The sequence below is a fragment of the Lycium barbarum genome, chromosome 3 (genome assembly GCF_019175385.1).
Source record: "Lycium barbarum isolate Lr01 chromosome 3, ASM1917538v2, whole genome shotgun sequence".
NCBI lineage: Eukaryota > Viridiplantae > Streptophyta > Magnoliopsida > Solanales > Solanaceae > Lycium > Lycium barbarum.
The window spans coordinates 133,905,140-133,925,301 of record NC_083339.1 but is presented as its reverse complement, the minus strand read 5'-3'; the positions used below and the strand labels follow the sequence as shown (position 1 = coordinate 133,925,301).

Here is a 20,162-nt window from a genome sequence, read left to right as displayed (position 1 = left end):
ACCCCCGAATGATATGCACATGTTTTAGTGGGATCAAAGCTTCTGGGTAATGGATCTGGAATTCTACCTTCCACAGGATATACTAAGCCTGAAGCTTGCAGCCTTTCGAAAATGACGCTCAGTGGCTCTCCCAATGGTGTGAAATTGCGAAACGGTTTATTTGGGCGAGGTGCGGATGCATTGTTTGGATGATGAGGTTGTGATGGTGGAGCTGGATATGTTGGTGGTCGTGGAGCTCGATATGCTGGTTGTGTGTTGTAAACAGGGTAGGATATTTGTGGTGATTGAGGTTGGTAAGATGACAAAGCTTGGTCGTAGGGATGTGGAGAATATTGGAAATATTGTGAGTGGTGAGCGTTATGCTGGTATCGCGGTGGTCGTTGATGGCGGTATGATGTGTTTCCCAAGGCCATCACCGATGCTGCTTCTTTCTCTTTTTTCTTTCCATTTCCGAGAGTACCAGTTTGTATAGCCCTACTGGTAGACTGCAAAGCTGCTAGACTTGTTATTCTCCCTGTCTTAATGCCATCTTCGATCATGTCCCCAGCTTTGATCACTTCTGCAAAAGTTTTTCCACTCATTGTCACCAAACGTTCATAGTATTCCGGTTCTAGTGCTTGAATGAAGAAAGTAACCATTTCTGTCTCCTCCATGGGTGGGTGTACCCTAGATGCTTCTTCCCTCCACCGTATAGCATATTCTCGAAATGATTCGGTGAACTTTTTCTTCAACTTTGTAATTGAGATTCTGTCAGGAGCGATCTCAACATGAAACTTGTAGTGATCCACAAAAGCATTTGCCAAATCATCCCAAGTACGCCATTTGGTTGTATCTTGCTTGGAATACCACTCCAAGGCTTTCCCACTCAAACTTTGATTGAATAGTTTGACTCTTATCCCTTCATTCTTTCCTACGCCAATCAACTTTTCACAATAGACTTTCAAATGAAAGAAAGGATTTCCTGACCCATCAAACTTCTCAAATTTTGGAATCTTGTAACCTGGTGGCAATTCTACCTCGGGGAATGCACATAATTCTTCATATCTCACGCTTTGATTACTACCCAGTCCACGCAAACTTCTCATGGCATCCTCCAAACTTTTGAGCTTTCTATTTATCATTTCATCATTAACTGACCGTGCTTCATTTTCAACTTCGACATAATGATCAACATATGTGCGACATTGCCCTTGAATCTGTGTCATGGGTGGAGCTGTGGTACAAGTATACACTGGCGGAACTTGATGTGTATTGGTAACATCATGTGTCGGCGGTATGAACTGAGCTTTTGAAGAGGTGGCTGTAAATAAAAAAGGAGCATTTTGAGTGAGGTGTTCGGAGCGAACTGGCTGAGAAGTGGTAAAATAATTTGTTTGGTTAAATTCGTCCAAATTTGGAAATGGAGGTGGCACAGGCAAAGTCTGACGAACTCCTTGGGACGGAGTCATATGTGGCGGTGTTTGAGAAAATGACCGGTTGTGAAGTACCATATGACTTAGTTCGGCAACTCGTCGCTCCAGACGAGCAATGGTCTCCAAATGTGTTTCTGATTCTTTGGAGGATGTGGGATCACTCGTGATCGGTAAACTAAGAGATGGCTTAGATGAAGTGGTTGCATTGATCGAACTTTGCTCCATTTTAGAACGAGTCTTTTTAGTTAACCAGGCGATTAGTGATGAGTCAGAGTCTGATTTCTTGGCTCTAGACCGTGTGAAATATGGATGCTCTGCCAGTTCCCCTTTAGCACAAGTCAACCTTTTTATTTTGAAAATAAGTTTAAAAGAAAAAAGATAAAACAATAAAAGAAAAAGAAAATAAGTCAGTATACAGTAAGGACATATTATTGCATATAAACACATTATTGCACATAATACATCGCGTTCTATAATGCAAGAGACCTCTTTATGCCAGAGGTAGGCCTAACGAACATTTGAAGGACAAACATGTTTTTTATGTGTCATTCCATAACTCTTTCTAAACTAATTTACAAGAATAATAAAAATTTATTACATGCCAGTCAATAATAATTTCCTTTGGCTGTCTTCAAACCTCCGGCATTAATTTTGGATGCTCCATAACAACCTGCAACAAAAGGTTAGTTTCCTTGAAATATTTATCTATAGAGTATTAGGTCCACATAATCCACATATTTGTCCTTCAAATAATGCACATAAATAGTGAATAGTGTCACTTAGAGTCATAGACTCATTTGGACATTTGGTAAGGTTGACTAATGAACTTAATACTCCAAGGGTATTAAGCCTCCTAGGTTTAAAATGATGCATGTCCTTACAAGGTTTTGGTTTTCGCTCTACCTAGGTAGACTAAGAATGGTTTTCCTATGACACAAGGCTCCCCCAAGCGGACAACTTGGAAGTGGAAAGTCCGTGGCCGTCGACTGCACCGCCGATCGACTAAATCCACAAGACCAATCCAACTAAAGGGGTAATTTAGTAGTGCACGGGCGCAAACTGCGAAGCCGCTTTAAGTGTGTGAATATGTGTGAGTTTTCCAGTAGTGGAAGAAATATGAGCGGAATGCCAATTAAGGGAAGCAATAACATACATATTACATAGAAAATTTACATAAGGAATAAAATAAAAACAACCAAAAGCAATAATAAAGGCAAAAAAAGAAAAACAAATAAAATATCTAACAAATTAACTATTAACCTAAGTTGTTATGGTTAAGAACCTAAAGTCCCCAGCAGAGTCGCCAAGCTGTCACACCCCATTTTAACCGGGTTGATTTAGGAGTATGACGTATTGGTGATTCCTATTTATTTTAATTTGAGGAGTCACCACCTAATTATTTTTAACGGTGAATTAGGACACCTAGAGATTAACTAAGGCAAAGTTAAAACTAAACCTCAATTAATAGTCTGCTTAACCAATGTGATTCTAGGTAAGGGCTCTATATTATCCTAAAGGGAAGGGGTTAGGCATCCTTTAGAATCCGTTAACTTACGGTTATCCGACCAAACTTAGGTAAATTAATTAAGGTTAAATATGGTGCTTAAATTTTAAGAAAATGGCTTATAATGCTGCTAATGTTTCAAAAAAGGAAAATATAAGTTGTTTAAAATAAGACTTATACATATTGCTAAGACTTTAAATAATAAGGCTATCAAAAATAAGATTAATACTTTGCATAAAAAATCTTTGAATATTATTTGAAATAAAGTTTACAAATGTTACTAATAGTTTAAATGAAAGCAGCATAACGAAAATGAAATTTACGAAATTACATATAAGTCGAAGAAGATGCAAGTTTATGCAATGTTTTAATAAATATTTAAAACGAACTAAGCGATGAGGTATTAATTGATTTTAAGTTTTAGAAGTGTGAATAAAGTACAAAATAGCTAATAGATTTTTCTTTATTAACTATGCTTAATTAAGAATATGCATGATTGACTCAAAACTTGAAGAGTTATTTAAAATACGTTTGAATTTATGTTTGCATATTAGTGATGTTTTGAAATGTATATAATAGTAAGAATGATATATGATTCCCTTTATTTTAAAATATATAGTCATGTTATTTTGCAAATCAATTGTTCCAAATAAAATGAATATTAGACATTATAAATAGTTTTAACTGAAAAGAAGAGAATAAAACTTATGGAATTAATTATTGGTTTACTACCCATTACTAAGACTAACACCCACTAATTTCACTAGTGTTCATCTAAATTAAGAAAATAACAACAAAATAAAAATTAGTCACATAATACAAGTTAAAGACACAAAATAAAATAAAAGAAGTAAAGAAATATCGAATGGACCAGCCCATTTGGGAATTGCTGGACCTCTCTGTTGTTGGGCCTCAGCCCAGAAATTTCATTTGTATTGCTACGGGCTGCTGCTGTTATCTACATGGGCCAAGGCCCAAATATTTTGTTTTTCTTGCTGCGAGTAGGCCTGATGGGAAAATGACTCAAGAATAATGCGTTGGGATTTTAGCCCAACACCGAATGCAGAAGGGATGAGTCCGTTGGACTCGTATGCGATGATTCATGCAAAAGATAAAAAGGAAAAGGATTAGTATGCAACCAACGAAATGGTGAAACATGTAAAAATATACACCAAAAATAAGTCGGTTAGGTGATATATAATAGGCATATTTCATGTATACGCAATTCAGCCGCTACATATTTACGATATATAAACAGGGCAACAAACAAACTGAATCAAACTATATGGCACCTATTGTGCACCACACGTATGAGAGTTCGGATACGTGCGACAACTGATATATGTAGAGTATTCAGAGTATACTTGGTATATCTGCAAGAGTATACGCTGATATGCGACCCTTGTATACACTTGGTGTACACCAAGGTTCATATATTATGTATACCTCGAGATATATTAAACCACAAACAGAAAATCAGATTAGAGAGTATACGAAGATAAGTCAACGTGAGTGTTTGGAGCATCAGTTTAACCAATCAGACAGCGGGCATCAAAGATTAATTTCTGATAACTAAATGAGTAGCCATTTATCAGGAATGCATATGAGATTTCAAACCAATTTTCAGATAAGGGAGTTGAAAGATGCAGACAAAACAAGCAGAAGCCAAACTGGACTCAAAATACCCTTTCACATTTTACCATTCTACAGACCATTAAAAGCCTCCGCAAATTAAGAAGTACGTTTTAAAACTACAACTATAGTAAGGAATTAACTGGAAACTAATCTTTCCCTTTAAAGAAAACAGACTATAGGCCTGAGTGCAAATTCAACTTGTTTCGAAGGAAAAGAAGAAAGAAAAAGAAACACAGAATCTATCTTTGATTCAAAAAGATATAAAATTGATTCTATACCCAAAAGAGAATAAACCAAATACGTAGTTGTCGTCTTCCTAAAGCAGTTTTAGAAGGCAAAAGGGCCTGTTTTCATCACTACCTATTTTCAATCCAATATACGAATTCAGGCAGCGTAGTACTTTGAATACACTGAGCTACTTTGGGCTCTTCCAAATAAATATTCAACCTCACGGCCACATTTCTTATCAACTATCTCGGGTAAACACACACATGGGCAGCTTCATTTCTTAATCAACAGGCAAATACAAGACAAAGAAACATACATTCGTCTAATCCTAATATTTGATGTTCAATCCAAATGCATATTAACATCTGCCTTTGTCCAAAAAAAAAAGCTGACATTTGATCTTACTAAAACATGCTTTACACAATTTAACAGAGTACCTTACACATATGTGAACGACCTACAAACACATAAAGAATATAAACCAGGTTGAAACACATAAGGCAATGGCCACACACAGCCTTAAGATTGCTAATAATATTCAAACGATATACTGAGGATCAAATTACCCATCGGAGAGTGAAATGTACCAAACTCAAACTAAACAAAAAAAAAAAAAAAACTGAACCAAACTAATCTAAGCAGAACTAGAATGACATCTATCAGTATTATCACATTACCTCAACCCATGAAAATGTAAGCACATGAAAGCAGATGATACCAAACAGAGGCTGATATAAGCACAACATCGATCAAACATGATTATTCAACATACCGAATCTCTACTAAACAAGGCCTAGGCTACCAAATAAGCAGGAATTAAATACCCTCAGGCATGATTAAATTCAGCCAATAAGAAGAACACAACCAACTTTCACATATGCAATCCTAATTTAAACTACCGAACAACATAATTATACTGACAAACTTCGACATGCCCAAATCAAACACCTGACGATTCTTACTCCTTAACTAATACTGAAACCGAACAAATACATGACGACATGGGAAACTAACTCCTACAAATATCACATCAAAAAAAATGAACTTCAAAGAAGAGGGGAAATTGCTGACCTTCTTCGGGTGCAGCGAAGTGGGTGTGGGGTTTCGATATCACTCGAACACTACAAACTCCGATCTCGAATTTATTCAGGCTCGAAAACGGTTGCTGGAAATGAAAGAGGACCAGAATAATCCTCTATTTCGAATCAATATCAAAACAAGATTAAAACTTATGAAGACTTAGCAATTTTTAGACGGGAATTTGAAGCGATTAAAAGAAACTCAAAACTTTAGGGGATTTCTGCAGCTAAACAAAATTGTTCTTGGGGAATTTTATAAATCAAAGATCTCGTTCCTGGGAGGTTCTTCCCGATCCAAAAAAATCCCCCCTCTTCAACTGAATAATTGTTCTTCATTTATAGAGTGAAGACAGATATGGGGAACAAGAGGGAGTGGGGAGCAGAGGCGTGGGTGAAAGTGTCAGAGAGCGTGAGATGGAGCGAAGGGAGTGGGGTGTCAGACGAGTGGGGAGCAGAGGTATGGGTGTGTCAGAGGTATGGTGGGAGTGGCGTCAGACGCGTGGTGTAGTGGAGTGATGGGTGTGGCAGAGGTGTCGGAGTGATGGGTGTGACAGAGGTGTCGGAGGCGAGTGGGATGTCGGTGGTGAAGTGGGGATCACGTGGTGAAGTGGGGTTATGGGTGTGGACGATGAAGCAGTGGGGTGAGGAAGATGGTGCGACGGAGTGGGAGGTGGAGGTGGTGGTGCGGAGGTTGGAGGCGGTGATGGACGAGGAGGGGAGGAGAGGAGGTGAACGAGAAAAAGGGAAAGGGGAAGGGTTTGAGCTGCGGCGGAAGAGGAAAAAAATTGAAGGGAAACCCGGGTTTCCCTTATTTTGACGAAAAATTGGATCGGACCCGATCTATTTGTGGACCGGGTATTAAGAGAATAGGCTAATAAATTAAAATACGAATTATTCTAAAAATTGAGATAAGAGATATGGACTAGTCCAAAAAATATTAGGGGTTAATCGGACTTTGATTTGGGGTCCGGTAAGTCAAAATACGGACCGAGTGCAAAGAATAGTTTGACTTCTAAATTTAAATAAAAGACCTGTCTAAATAACTTGTGTTAAATATTTCTCAATACAAAAATACGCAATCTTCAATGCTCGGATAAAAGTGGCGTTGTACTAGCCGTGCAATAATATTCCGACAATTCGCACTGGAATAAATACTATTGTTTAATTATGCAAAGATAAATGCTATGCGTGTACGTAAGCTGGTAAAATACTGAAATAATAAAAAATTATGAATTATGATAATAATAATAATAATAATAATAATAATAATAATAATAATAATAATAATAATAATAACGGCAATAGAATAATGAAGTGCCGGTACTGATTAGAGACTGATAATTCAATAAAAAATAACTATATATATTTTAATTTTTCTAAAAATATTAGAGGCGTAAATAGGTATTTTGGGAGAGAGGCGGGACAAAATTGGGTGTCAACATACATCATATGAGAGTCCTCATCCATTAGGCACATGATCCGAAGAGTTTTAGGAAACCTAATGGTACTTAAATTACTAATATTAGTCTAAAAAAGACAAAAATAAATAAAAAGACTTGATCTTGTTTAAACATTATAATAACACTTTAGTACATCATATGAGAGTCCTCATTCATTAGACATATGATCCAAAGAGTTTTAGGAGACCTAATAGTCCTTAAATCACTAATATTAGTCTAAAAGGCCAAAAATAAATAAATAAAAAAGATTTGATACTATTTAAACATTATAATAACACTTTAATACATCATACGAGAGTCCCCATCCATTAGACACATGATCCAAAGAGTTTAAGCACAAGTAATAGTAATCATATCACTACTATCCAATTAGTCTGACAATAATAGCCTATTTGGTCAAGCTTCTTCTTCCCTCAAAAGTACTTATTTTAAAAAAAAGTGAGTTGTTTGGCCAAGATTTTGGGAGAAAATAAGTGCTTTTGGGGAGTAGAAGAAGCAGTTTTTCAGAAGCTAAAAAAATAGCTTTTGCCCAAACGTACTTTTGAGAAAAATACACATAGAAGCACCTTTTAAAAGCTTGGCCAAACACTAATTGCTGCTCAAAAGTACTTTTTAGATTAATTGACCAAACACAACTGCTTTTAGCCAAAAATATTTTTTTGAAAAGTACTTTTTAAAATAAGCTGCTTTTAGAAGCTTGGTCAAACAGGCTATAAGTATTGTTCTCAAAGCACAACATTGTTCTAAGGACACCATTACTTGTGATTAAACTCTTTGGATCATGTGTTTAATGGACGGGGACTCTCATATGATGTATTAAAGTATTATTATAACGTTTCAATAGTATCAAGTCTTTTTTTTTTTTTTTGACTTTTTTTAGATTCATATTACTGATTTAAGGACAATGAGGTGCCCTAAAACTCTTTGGATCATATGTCTAATGGATGGGGACTGTCATATGATGTATTAAAGTGTTATTATAATGTTAAACAAGATCAAGTCTTTTTATTTTATTTTATTTATTTTTGGCTTTTAAACTAATATTAGTGATTTAAGGATCATTAGATGTCCTAAAACTCTTTGGATTATGTGTCTAATGAATGGGGACTGTCATATGATTATTAAAGTGTTATGCAGTTTTCTTCGTGATTTAAGTTCCGATCACTCTTCCTGAAAAAGCTCCAGTTTTTTTTCCTTGGTCAAGATTTGTGGTTGGACTTTATTTGCTTACTCGGTCTTCGTAAGCTACAGGTTCTCTTTGCTCCTCTTTAAGAAGTTTAATTCCTTACATTGATTTTCTTTAAGTAATATTTTCTGGAGATTACTGTTAGTGTTACTTCATTAAAGAATGATGATGACGGATAAGGAATAAAAATTTGGGGTTCATAGCCCACCTTCTGATAAAATGATTTTGGTTTCGGCGAATGAGTTTGCAAAATTTTCTGAATATCAAAAATTACTTAAGGAATCTATTTCAGTTACTACTCTTGCCGAGTCAAGTAAAGCATGCCTTGTCTCCTCTTCAAATAAGTGGGTGATTGATTCAGGTACCACAGATCACATGACTGGTAATCCTAACGTATTTTCTATCTTTCAATCACACAAAACACTATCTCCTGTGAAGGTAGCTAATGGCTCAACCTGTAATATTGTGGGATCCAGAACTGTTAAACCAACCTTCTCCATTACTCTGTCATCGGTATTAAGTCTACCAAAGTTGGCCTTTAATTTGATTTCTATGAGTAAACTTACCAGAGACCTTAAGTGTTATATTTCGTTCTTTCCTGATTTTTGTCTGTTTCATGATCTTACGACGGATAAAGTTATTGGTAAAGGACATGTATTTGATCGTCTGTATATCCTTGATGAATATGAGCCTCGAGTTGCTGCCTACTCAGGTGTTGTGTCTCCATTTGAAGCACATTGTCGATTGGGACATCCTTCTTTACCTATGTTGAAAAAGCTTTGTCCTCAGTTTCAAAGTATTTCTTCCTTGGACTGTGAGTCATGTTAATTTTCAAACCATCATCGCAGCACGTTAGGTCCAAGGGTTAATAAACGGGTTGAGTCAGCTTTTGAGCTAATTCATTCTGATGTTTGGGGACCATGTCCTGTCGTTTCCAAAACTAGACATAAGTATTTTGTCACTTTTGTGGATGATTTCTCTCGAATGACTTGGATTTATTTTATGAAAAGTCGTTCTGAAGTGTTTACTCACTTTTGTTTCTTTTGTGCTGAAGTCAAAACTCAATTCAATGTTATGATCCGTACTTTGAGGAGTGATAATGCTAAAGAATACATGTCAGAGTCATTTCAGTCCTACATGGGACAATACGGTATTCTCCATCAGTTATCATGTGTTGATACACCATCTCAAAATGGAGTTGCTGAGAGAAAGAATAGTCATTTACTTGAGATAGCTGGGGCACTTTTGTTTCAAATGAAGGTTCCTAAATAGTTTTGGGCCGATGCAGTTTCTACAGCTTGTTTCCTAATTAATCGCATACCATCGACTGTGGTTGTTGGTACTATGCCCTACAGTGTTCTTTTTCCAAACAAGTCACTATTTCCAGTGGAACCAAAGGTATTTGGGAGCACGTGTTATGTTCGAGATGTTTGACCATCTGTAACCAAGTTGGACCCTAAGGCATTGAAGTGTGTTTTGTTGGGTTATTCTCGTCTTCAGAAGGGGTATTGATGTTATTCTACTGAACTTGGCACATATTTGGTGTTAAATGATCTGGTATTTTCAGAGACTACACCATTCTTCTATGTACCTCGCAATTCTACAAGTCAGGGAGGAGGAACATGAGTGGTTAGTTTATTAGGTTACTCGTGCTGTGGAAAAACAATTAGATGATGTTATTCTTCCATCTCCTAGTTACTCTATTGAGCACAATCGACTGTTGTGCCTTCAGCACCTACTCCAGCAAGACTGCCAATTGTTCAAGTTTATTGTAGAAGACGAGAGACTGATGATACATGCCCTGCACTCGTTCCTTTATCATCAGATTCTCCTCCATCTGATCCTCTAGAAAACCTTGACCTTCCAGTTTCTCTTCGCAAAGGTACACGAACTTGCAAATCCACGTATTCCATTGCTAATTTTGTTTCCTATGATCGATTATCTTCTATGTCTAGATCCTTGATTACTTCTCTAGACTCTATTTCTATACCCAAAACTGTGAAGGAGACTTTGAATCATCCTGGATGCTCAGATGCTATGCTTGAGAAAATACATGCCTTAGAGGAAAACCACACGTGGGATTTGGTGGATTTACTCGAAGGGAAGAAACCATTAGGATGTAAGTGGGTGTTCACAACTAAAGTTAATCCAGATGGTTATATGGCAAGACTTAAGGCCAGGTTTGTAGCTAAAGGGTATGCTTAGACTTATGGAGTGGATTATTCAGACACCTTCTCTCTAGTTGCCAAACTAACTTCTATCCGCTTGTTCATTTCACTAGCTGCTTCTGAGAATTGGCCTTTACATCAATTGGATATCAAGAATGTGTTTCTTCATGGTAATCTTTAGGAAGAAGTGTACATGGAGAAACCACCTGATTTTATTGCTCAGGGGGAGTATGGGAAAGTCTGTTATTTGAAGAAGTCCTTGTAAGGCTTGAAGTAGAGGCCCCGGGCTTGGTTTGGAAAATTTAGTGAGGTAGTTTAGGAGTTTCGACTGAAAAAGAGCAAATGTGATCATTCAGTCTTCTACAGGCAATCATCTGCTGGAACTATTCTCCTTGTTGCATATGTTGATGATATTGCTATTACAGGAAGCGAATATGCAGGAATCTTTTCTCTCAAGTCTTTCTTGCATACTAAGTTTAACACTAAATACTTGGGACAACTGAATTACTTCTTAGGAGTGGAAGTCGCTAGAAGCAAGAAGGGAATTTTTCTATCTCAGAGTAAGTATATTCGTGACCTTCTTATAGACACTGGAAAGTTGGCAGCCAAATCCTGTAGTACTCCAATGGTTCCCGGTGTACATCTTATGAAAGATAATGGTAATCCTTTTGATGATCCGGAGAGATATAGAAGGTTGGTTGGAAAGTTAAACTACCTTACTGTGACTCATCCGGATATTGCTTTTGCGGTAAATGTAGTTAGTCAGTTCATGTCCGCACCTACGGTCAAACATTAGGAAGCTTTGGAATAAATTTTGTGTTACTTGAAAGGAGCTCCTGGACTTGACATATTGTATAGCAATCACAACCATACCCGTATTGAGTGTTTCGCAGATGTCGACTATGCTAGATCCAAAATTGATAGAAGATCTATTACAGGCTATTGTGTCTTTGTTGGAGGGAACCTGGTAGCATGGATGAGTAAGAAGCAGAGTGTTGTATCCCGATCCAGTGCAGAATCCGAGTACAGAGCTATGTCACAATCTGCATATGAGATTATGTGGATACATCATCTCTTAACTGAAATTGGGTTTAAGCATCATACACCAGCAAAACTCTGGTGTGATAATCAAGCTGCTCTTCATATTGCCTCAAATCCTGTGTATCATGAAAGAACTAAACATATTGAGGTTGACTGTCACTTTATTCGGGAGAAGATTCAAGAAAACTTGATTTCCACTGGCTACGTGAAGACAGGAGGGCAACTAGCTGATTTGCTCACAAAGGCTTTGGATGGAACTCGAGTTAATTATCTGTGTAACAAGCTGGGCTTGATCAATATCTATGCTCTAGCTTGAGGGGGAGTGTTACAGACTCATTATTGGTAATGTACATAGCCATAGTTAAGGAGCAGATTTGTAGGAATCATTTTTATTTCTTTCCTTAGTTAGCACCGTGATGTACTGTATTTATACTTTGCTCATCTATTGGAATAAGATAACAACTTAAACTTCAATTCGATTACAGTTGGAGTTAATGGGCTTGTTATTAACAGTTGTATGGATGTCTAAAACCGATACTTGCTATTTGATCTGAAGAGCTCTACGCTTAGTGTTGCTTTCCTTTTGATAACCACATATTTGTATTTTGCATCTTTGGTTAAGATCAAGTGTATTTGCATCTTGAGACAAACAAATAGCCACCAAGTTAGTCCTCGATGAACCTTGTCATCTCTTTCCATTTTGTCAGAGGTTTGGAGGAGCAATTCGTTTTCCTTTCACTGATATGACAGTGAAGTTTTGGTATTGCTTAACTATATCTTCAAGCTGGCATGCTTTTATATCTAAACAGCGGGACAAGTTTTGATCAAGTTGTATCTGCAATTGGCAAAAGGAAATTGTGGAGTTACAAGTCAATTTGGGGCCACCAATTAGAGATTAGGTCTTAATCCCCTTTTACTTCCACCCTTGCCCAAGAAATGAAAAGCCAAGCTGGTGGGCGACTGTAACTGCTTTTCCTTGTAGTTTTGTTGTGGCCTCACTTTATGTTACCTTGTGGTTTACGTGTATAAACAATCAACTATGGTGCATTCTCTGAGTTTATCTACCTTTGATTTCAATACTAGGTAATAATGGTCCAGCAGATAGTGCTACAAAGACATTGAGACAGCTACACGTGGAGGAGGATGATGAAGAAAGGTTCCAAGCTGACCTTAAGAAGGCCGCTCGGCAAAGCCTTGGTATGCATATTTATCTTTTTTTGCCAGGCACCCTGAAGTGGTTTGATACTTGTTGGCTTGGGCTGTTCTGTATATTGTTTACCACTGCTCTAAAAGTAATCAGAACAAATGCCTGATGTACCTTCTCTTTTTCCTTATCTACTATCAATGTAAAATCCTCTAAAAATGTTAAAATCTTCTGAAAATGTAATGATTTTCGATGGAGAAAATGGCATGCTATAGGCGGAGAATCGCATGTTTATGTTTCCTTCAGTTGGCTTGAAAACTTAAGCAACCTCTTTATGTGTCCTCTCTTGCTAGCCGAGATTTCATTCGAACTTATTGAAGCTGTTTCTATGTTATTTGCTTTGGAGGGAATTTTCATTGTTCCTCTGCTTGTTAAAAGTGTTCTGCCCTCATTTCTCATTCATTTCTTTACCTTTTTTTGTTATGCTAGACACGATCCATGCACATGAGAAGTTGCCCTTGCTGCCTAGATCAAGGAACGGACAAAATGTGTTTCGCAAGTCTGGGACTTTGGGAAATGCAAATAGTATTGGAGATGTAAATGTAATGGATGTATATGGCACTGGGCTAAATAATGAAGTTGGGGAATATAATTGCTTTCTAAGTGTCGTTATACAGGTTTGTGTTCACATGGGCTTATCCCCTTTTTTTTTACATCATAGGAATGAGTTTACTTGTATTGTGCTTCTTACTGTATTTTCATATGAAGCATGCTCTGAAACATTTCTTCTTGTTTTTCTTTAGTCGTTGCGGCGTCTAAGAAGTTTTCTAGCTGAATTCCTGAGAACATCATCCAAACATGTTCACGTTGGTGATCCGTGTGTGATATGTGCTTTGTACGACATATTTACTGCTTTGAGTACTGCTTCAGCTGAAGCGTGTAGTAAGACAATTGCTCCTATTTCTTTGAGAGTTTCCCTTAGCAACCTGTATCCGGATAGTAATTTTTTCCAAGAGGTAAATCCGAAACTGTATCAACCGCCTCATATTTTTGTAGGAGTCCACCCGTTTAAAATGACTGGCTTGAGGGATTGTTCAAATGGTGCTTGTATTGCACATGGTGCTTGTATTGCACATTCTCTTTTCGGGATGGATATTTTTGAACAAATGAACTGCTACAATTGTGGATTGGAGTCCAGACATCTGAAGTATACATCTTTCTTTCACAATATTATAATGCCAGCGCCCTCCGTACAATGAAGGTATGTTCTTCAAAGCAATGCTGTGATTACACTTCAATCTCTGTTTAGCATAATAGTCTTATGGGGTCCATCTAGAAATTATTTGGACAATTAGCAATTTACTTTCACCTGTTTAGGTTTCTGTCCTTTCCATTCAGGTTATGTGTCCAGAAAGCTCCTTTGATGAGCTTCTCAGTCTTGTTGAAATGAACTGTCAGTTGGCTTGTGATTCTGAGGTTGGTGGATGTGGGAAGCTTAACTACATCCATCATATTCTCTCTATTCCACCACATGTGTTTACAGCAGGTATCAATGGTCTTTTGATTTTCCTTTCTTTTCTCAAGAAAATTGTCACATGGTCCTCAGCTTCCCTTTATATTTCTTTTCCTGGAGTTTTAGGTTGGCAAAATACTTGTGAGAGTGTGGGTGACATAACAGCAACATTATCAGCTCTATCTACTGAGGTGGACATTGGTGTACTTTATTGTGGTCTAGATCCTAAAAACAAAAAATTCTTAATTTCAATGGTAAACCTCTTTTTACTCTTTTTCATTGTTTTCTGGAAAAGAAAACCTTTGATTTTACATGCTGAGAGTATCCAGTGCCAATTCATCGCATCAGTAGTATTTTTGTTCTTCTTGGTCACATCATTTGATTACACAATTTTTTGCGATATTCTTGGTCCATGACAAGTTGTTTTTGTTTTCTCTGCTAACATTTACCATGTAAGAGGCATTAAAATTTCAAATTTTAAAGGGAAAAGGGTCAAATATACCCCTGTACTATCGGAAAAGGGCTAAATATACCCCTCATTATATTTTGGATCCAAATATACCCCTCCCGTTATACTTTCGGTTCAAATATATCCCTGCTCTGTTAAGTTGTCCAAAGTGGACATCTACTCACATGTGATATTGACATTTTTGGGGGGTGACGTCACGTGGCATGCTACTTCACGCCCCCAATCCATTTTCCTTTCTCCCCTCACTTCTTCCACCACCATTGCAAATTATCCAAATTAAAGGATCAAAACGATTTTTTTTTTGTGTATGCATCAATCCACAAAAATCCACAACTTCATCATGCTGATGGCTTACTTCTTGCATTTTGCTTAACTGCTACCAAAATATTGATTTCCAAGTGCACCATGAATTACGAAGCCACTATAAGAGCCGTGAGTGGACACTGAATCCATTCACAACTCATAACTACCAACCGAAAAAAACTTGTGCAGAATTGCTTACTTACTAACCTATGTAACACACAAAACCACATCCAACATAAAAATTTACTTTCTCAGAAAAATGAATCATAAACAGTTCTTGTATGTGCATTAATTCCCAAAAAGGTACATGTCGATAATTGCTTATTAATTGACTTGGTATCGAGATTGGACAAGAAGCCGGTATATGATAGATTTTCGGTGACGAAAAGTGACATCCTCGTCTAATAATTGACGAGTGGTGGAAGAAACTATGCTGATGGTCTTCTAATTGCGTTGTAGTCACATCCCTAATGCTGGCAAAGCCACCTTTAACTTTTGTATGTGCATTCAGAGAATTCATAATTCATTCGCCCCCTTCCATATACCACGGATCTGTTAACGGGAAAACTATTATATTATTCAAGGTTTGAGGAAAGAATTTTCTTTTCAAAAAATTGCTACTTTTAAGAAACCAAAATTATGACTAGGCAAAAACCAAAGAGAAGAGTCACAAACCTTTGGTTGCTTGGTATAGGTAAAATGTGGACTCTGCCAATTCAGGACGTAAAGGATAGTATTTTTCAGTAGGGTGCAATAGCTGATGGTCCAGCAGATACCTAAATTATTGAAAAGGGTCCTATAAGAAAAACAACCATCACAGGTAAAACCAATATGCTAAAGCTAGCTTATTGCAAGGAAAGCAGATGCAGCAGCAGCAAAAAGGACTTAGAGAACAGAGGAAAGAATGGAGGAGAAACATCTTTTACGTATCCGGAAGCACTCCGTATTTCTTCCACACCTTGAAAAATTCGCGATGTGATGAATTAGCTGCCTCGATATCCCCAACAAGAACCTGAAACCAAAATAATCATGTTGGGTTACCACTTATTAGTTTTCCTTAGAGTTATTCTTTTACATATGTAGGAGAACCGTATTATAAAAAGAAAAAGGATATTCAGAAAGAGACTAGATGTCCTCATTCGTGACAAAGAGCTATATCAGTTTTCAGAAGAACTTATAAGCTACAGATTTCCTTACCTGCAGACCAGGCCAGAACGCTTGAACACTCGTGAGCTGCCGGTATGTTGCTATTCCAGTTCTCATGTCTGCTTCATGATACCTACATTAAATTAAAAGTTCTGATCTTTGTCTGATTGCTGAATTCCAGGACAAAACTAATGCATAATACATAATTCTCAACAGTAGATTTGGTGAAGCACAGACTACGATAGAAGAATTTCAGGGAGGAGACAGAAAAGAATAAAGGACAAGGACAAAGGAGATGGTTCCAGCATTTTCTATTCCTGTTCATGGTAATTGCCACAAGCAGAAATGGGAGGCTAAGGCACCTAGAATCAGTTTAACTGCTAAATATGATGGCAATACAAAAAAAAAAAAAATTTCAAAATAGGGTGTGATTATTATACCATGGACCATGTCTAAAATATTTCTGCACAGCAATGTAAGCAGATTGAAACATCTTCCAAATTTCATCTCTTCCAAAAAGAACGTAGGCTTTCATTAGGTATTCATAGAATGAATCCACACCTAAAAACCAGCAAAAAAAAAAAAAAAAATGAAATATCAAGAGAATGCATGTTGTGAAGAGTAACAGGCAAGCAAGGAAGGGTGGGGACGTTATTTATTTAGGCAAATGAGAACCATGGAATCAGACGACATCTAGACAATGTATATGTGACTATATTGAGAAAATGGTTGTGGAGAAGTCTCCTAAAACTCTAAAAGTGCTCTATACAGAAACATACCAGCTCCAATTCCAGACAAATATTCAATCCAGTCTCCAGTTGCTACATCTAGCGTAGTTCCAAGAAGATTTAGAGAACTCCGCATGCTCCATAACTTACAAGAGCACGCAAAGCTGCTGTCTCAAATCTTGGATCACCAGTTAAACGAGATAATGCACCCATTTCAAGGATTAGAGAACCTGATTACATGAAAAAATAATGTACATAATATCATGATAAGACTTGATGGAGGGCTAATGACATCTATTTGATAGAAGCTATCAAAGTTCAGGCAAATAGATAGAGAGGTAAGGTAGGAAAGAAGAAGTAATTTACCACATCCAGATGTGCTCGTTTCTGTTGTCTCGTCCGCAATTACACCATGCTATCACATTTTGCATTTAACGTGTCATAAATTCATCTTCCACAGATGCTGATGCAACATACGACCCTACTGATTCTACCAGAAACGGGTTCTACATGGTATGCAAAAACCGATGCGGTGTACCAGTTGTGCAATTCATGGACTAAGCAATGGCATGTGATTTTCGAAAATCTTTAATTAGGTGCAAGAATTTTATTTCCATAAATCAATAGAATGTTATTCTCATATTTCTGTCACGGTGTGTAGCAACAAAGTATTAACAGAACAAGGGAAAAGGAAAATCAAAACTTGGCTGCATATGAAGTAATTTCTTATTTTAATTATTGAAGGGATTATGCAGCTATCGAATCCATCATTTGAAGGCATACCCTTCAAGTATGTGTGAGTCTTTCACCAACTGAAAGTAATGCCGGTCAAAATTCAGCAAGTCAGTTATAGTGATGTTGTTACTGTGAAAAATATGCTAGACGTGCTCAACTGGGTGAAAATTTTAAATTAGACCGTGATACTTTGAAATCTGATGGTATTTTCATATGCCTTGTCGTTCGTTAAACGAAATAAAGAAAAGGAGGACAATTATATATGTATACCTTGTTCACCATCAAAGCTATTGTAGGTAAGAGTAAGATGACTATCTTCCTGAAAAGATTCCATAGTACCATTAATAGTTCAAAAGAAGCAAAATACATATACTCATTAAGAAGAATGGAGTTGAAAACAGATAGTCGTTAAATCACCTTATAGATGACGAACCAAGCTGAAGGATAAATATATATATATAGATATTCCATAGTACCATTAATAGTTCAAAAGAAGCAAAATACATATACTCATTAAGAAGAATGGAGTTGAAAACAGAGAGTCGTTAAATCACCTTATAGATGATGAACCAAGCTGAAGGATATATATATATATATAGCGGTGTGATGTCAGTTGACACCGAATTTTAGCTCGTCATATAAAAGATAACGTCTCAGAGGTCCAAAATCGTTAAAAGGACGAAATAGTATTTTTCACACATTTTTCCATAACATGAGTAAGTGCAGCTATTATCCTTTGGTCCAAAATCCTTTGCCCAATAGATTAAAAAAAATAATAATAATAAATAAAGGGAGGGGAAGACCCATTTTATGATTTTTGGTCTTCAGTTTTGGGGGCTCTCACGAGACACTTTTTGTGTTCTTCACCGATCATCTTCTGCGGTGGCAACTCAACAGACCACGGCAACACAGCCACCAACGATGCAAATAGCCACCCCCTATTCTCTTTCACCTCTCTCCATCTCCCCTTTCTGCTACTTCTCCGCTGCGTGGCTATTTTAAATTGCAAAAAGCCATCAAGGTTTGAATTGATAGTTTGAAGGGTAGTTTTGAGGAGGGGAAAATGAAGATATCTTTAGACCAAAAGGCGTATGGAGGCGATTTATGAACCATATTCCATACATTCGGGATACATTAAGAACTTTTCAGCTTTGATGATCCTGCAAACTTGAATAATTGCATTATATAAGATTAATTCTCTCAAAAATAAAATTGCAAATAACTTATTTAATTATTATATCATTAACATCAAATACTATTGTACTTAGAAGACCAGTGAGCCACATATATAACATATATAGGAGGAGAGAGGGACTAAAGTAGGCATTGAACATTCAAATTTCATCTTACAAGCATAACTTATTTTTACTGATTCTGTAGCCAAAACAAGGTCACCAAGAGTCATCATCAAGCACTATTGCCCAGGTTATACTCCTCATCTATCTTATGCCCCTCATCTATTTTATGCCCCTTGCAAGCAGCCATAAAAGCTTTTATCACAGCATCTCTTGAGAAGCCCGCTTCGCAAATGGATATAAATAATCCCAAGAGATTGTTGTTTTGTATCAATGGAGAACCACATTGTGCCTCGAAAAGATGAACCTGGTAAAGGAAAACCAATATAAGTTATTATATCTTAGGAATTCAAGTTAAAAAATTTGACACCACGCAAAGCAGATTTTTGGATTACCATTTTATTTACGCATTCCTGTTTAGCGTCAACTCTTCTCATGTCAAAGCCCTTTGTTGGACCGAAAAGAAAACCAATATGAGTTAGTAAGTTACTATATCTAGGAATTCAAGTTATAAAACTTGACACCACGCTAAGCAGATTTTTGGATTACCGTTTCTTTTACGCCTTCCCGATCAGCAGCTCTTCTGTCAAAGAACTTTGTTGGACCGAAAATAGAAACTCTGACTGCTTTTGCAGCCTCATCTAGATATTGCCTACGCAGCACACTGTCATGATATATTTTCGAAGCTGAGAAAATTAGCAAAGACATAGAAATACATGGAGGTGAAAAGAAAAGATGGGTCGATGGAGGCAGCGAAAGCTGTTTAAGCGGAAGTTCTATTTGGAAACAAAAACGAGGGGATTTTGGCAAAAAGACCAAAATGTTCCTATATTTAATGTGTTGGCATCAAATAGTAAGGGTATTTTAGTGAATCAAAAAGTGAGTATTGCTAACCTACAAACTTGATGTAATAGGTTAGCAAAACCCATTATATATATATATATATATATATATATATATATATATATATATGAGAGAGAGAGGTGATTAGTTGACTTTTATACCACACCAATATTTAATGTATAAATAATAAAATTCACATTGGAGAAGATGATTTGAGAGAGGAGCATGAGAAGCTTCTTATATATATATTTGATTGATAGCTTAAATTTTAAT

At 36.8% G+C, this 20,162-nt stretch overlaps 1 protein-coding gene and 1 pseudogene across 1 annotated transcript; one reads left to right on the top strand and one right to left on the bottom strand.

Annotated features, from left to right (window-relative positions):
- The first annotated feature begins 12,388 nt into the window (after nt 1–12,388).
- On the top strand, nt 12,389–14,786 carry LOC132631403 (uncharacterized). The gene is given in 7 exon segments (XM_060346977.1): nt 12,389–12,422; nt 12,797–12,910; nt 13,347–13,534; nt 13,661–14,089; nt 14,092–14,118; nt 14,256–14,403; nt 14,491–14,786. Coding segments are annotated over 7 exon segments (1,236 nt in total).
- Nucleotides 14,787–15,372: 586 nt separating this feature from the next.
- Nucleotides 15,373–19,809, bottom strand: LOC132634223 (alpha-mannosidase I MNS5-like; annotated as a pseudogene).
- Between the last annotated feature and the right edge of the window lie 353 nt (nt 19,810–20,162).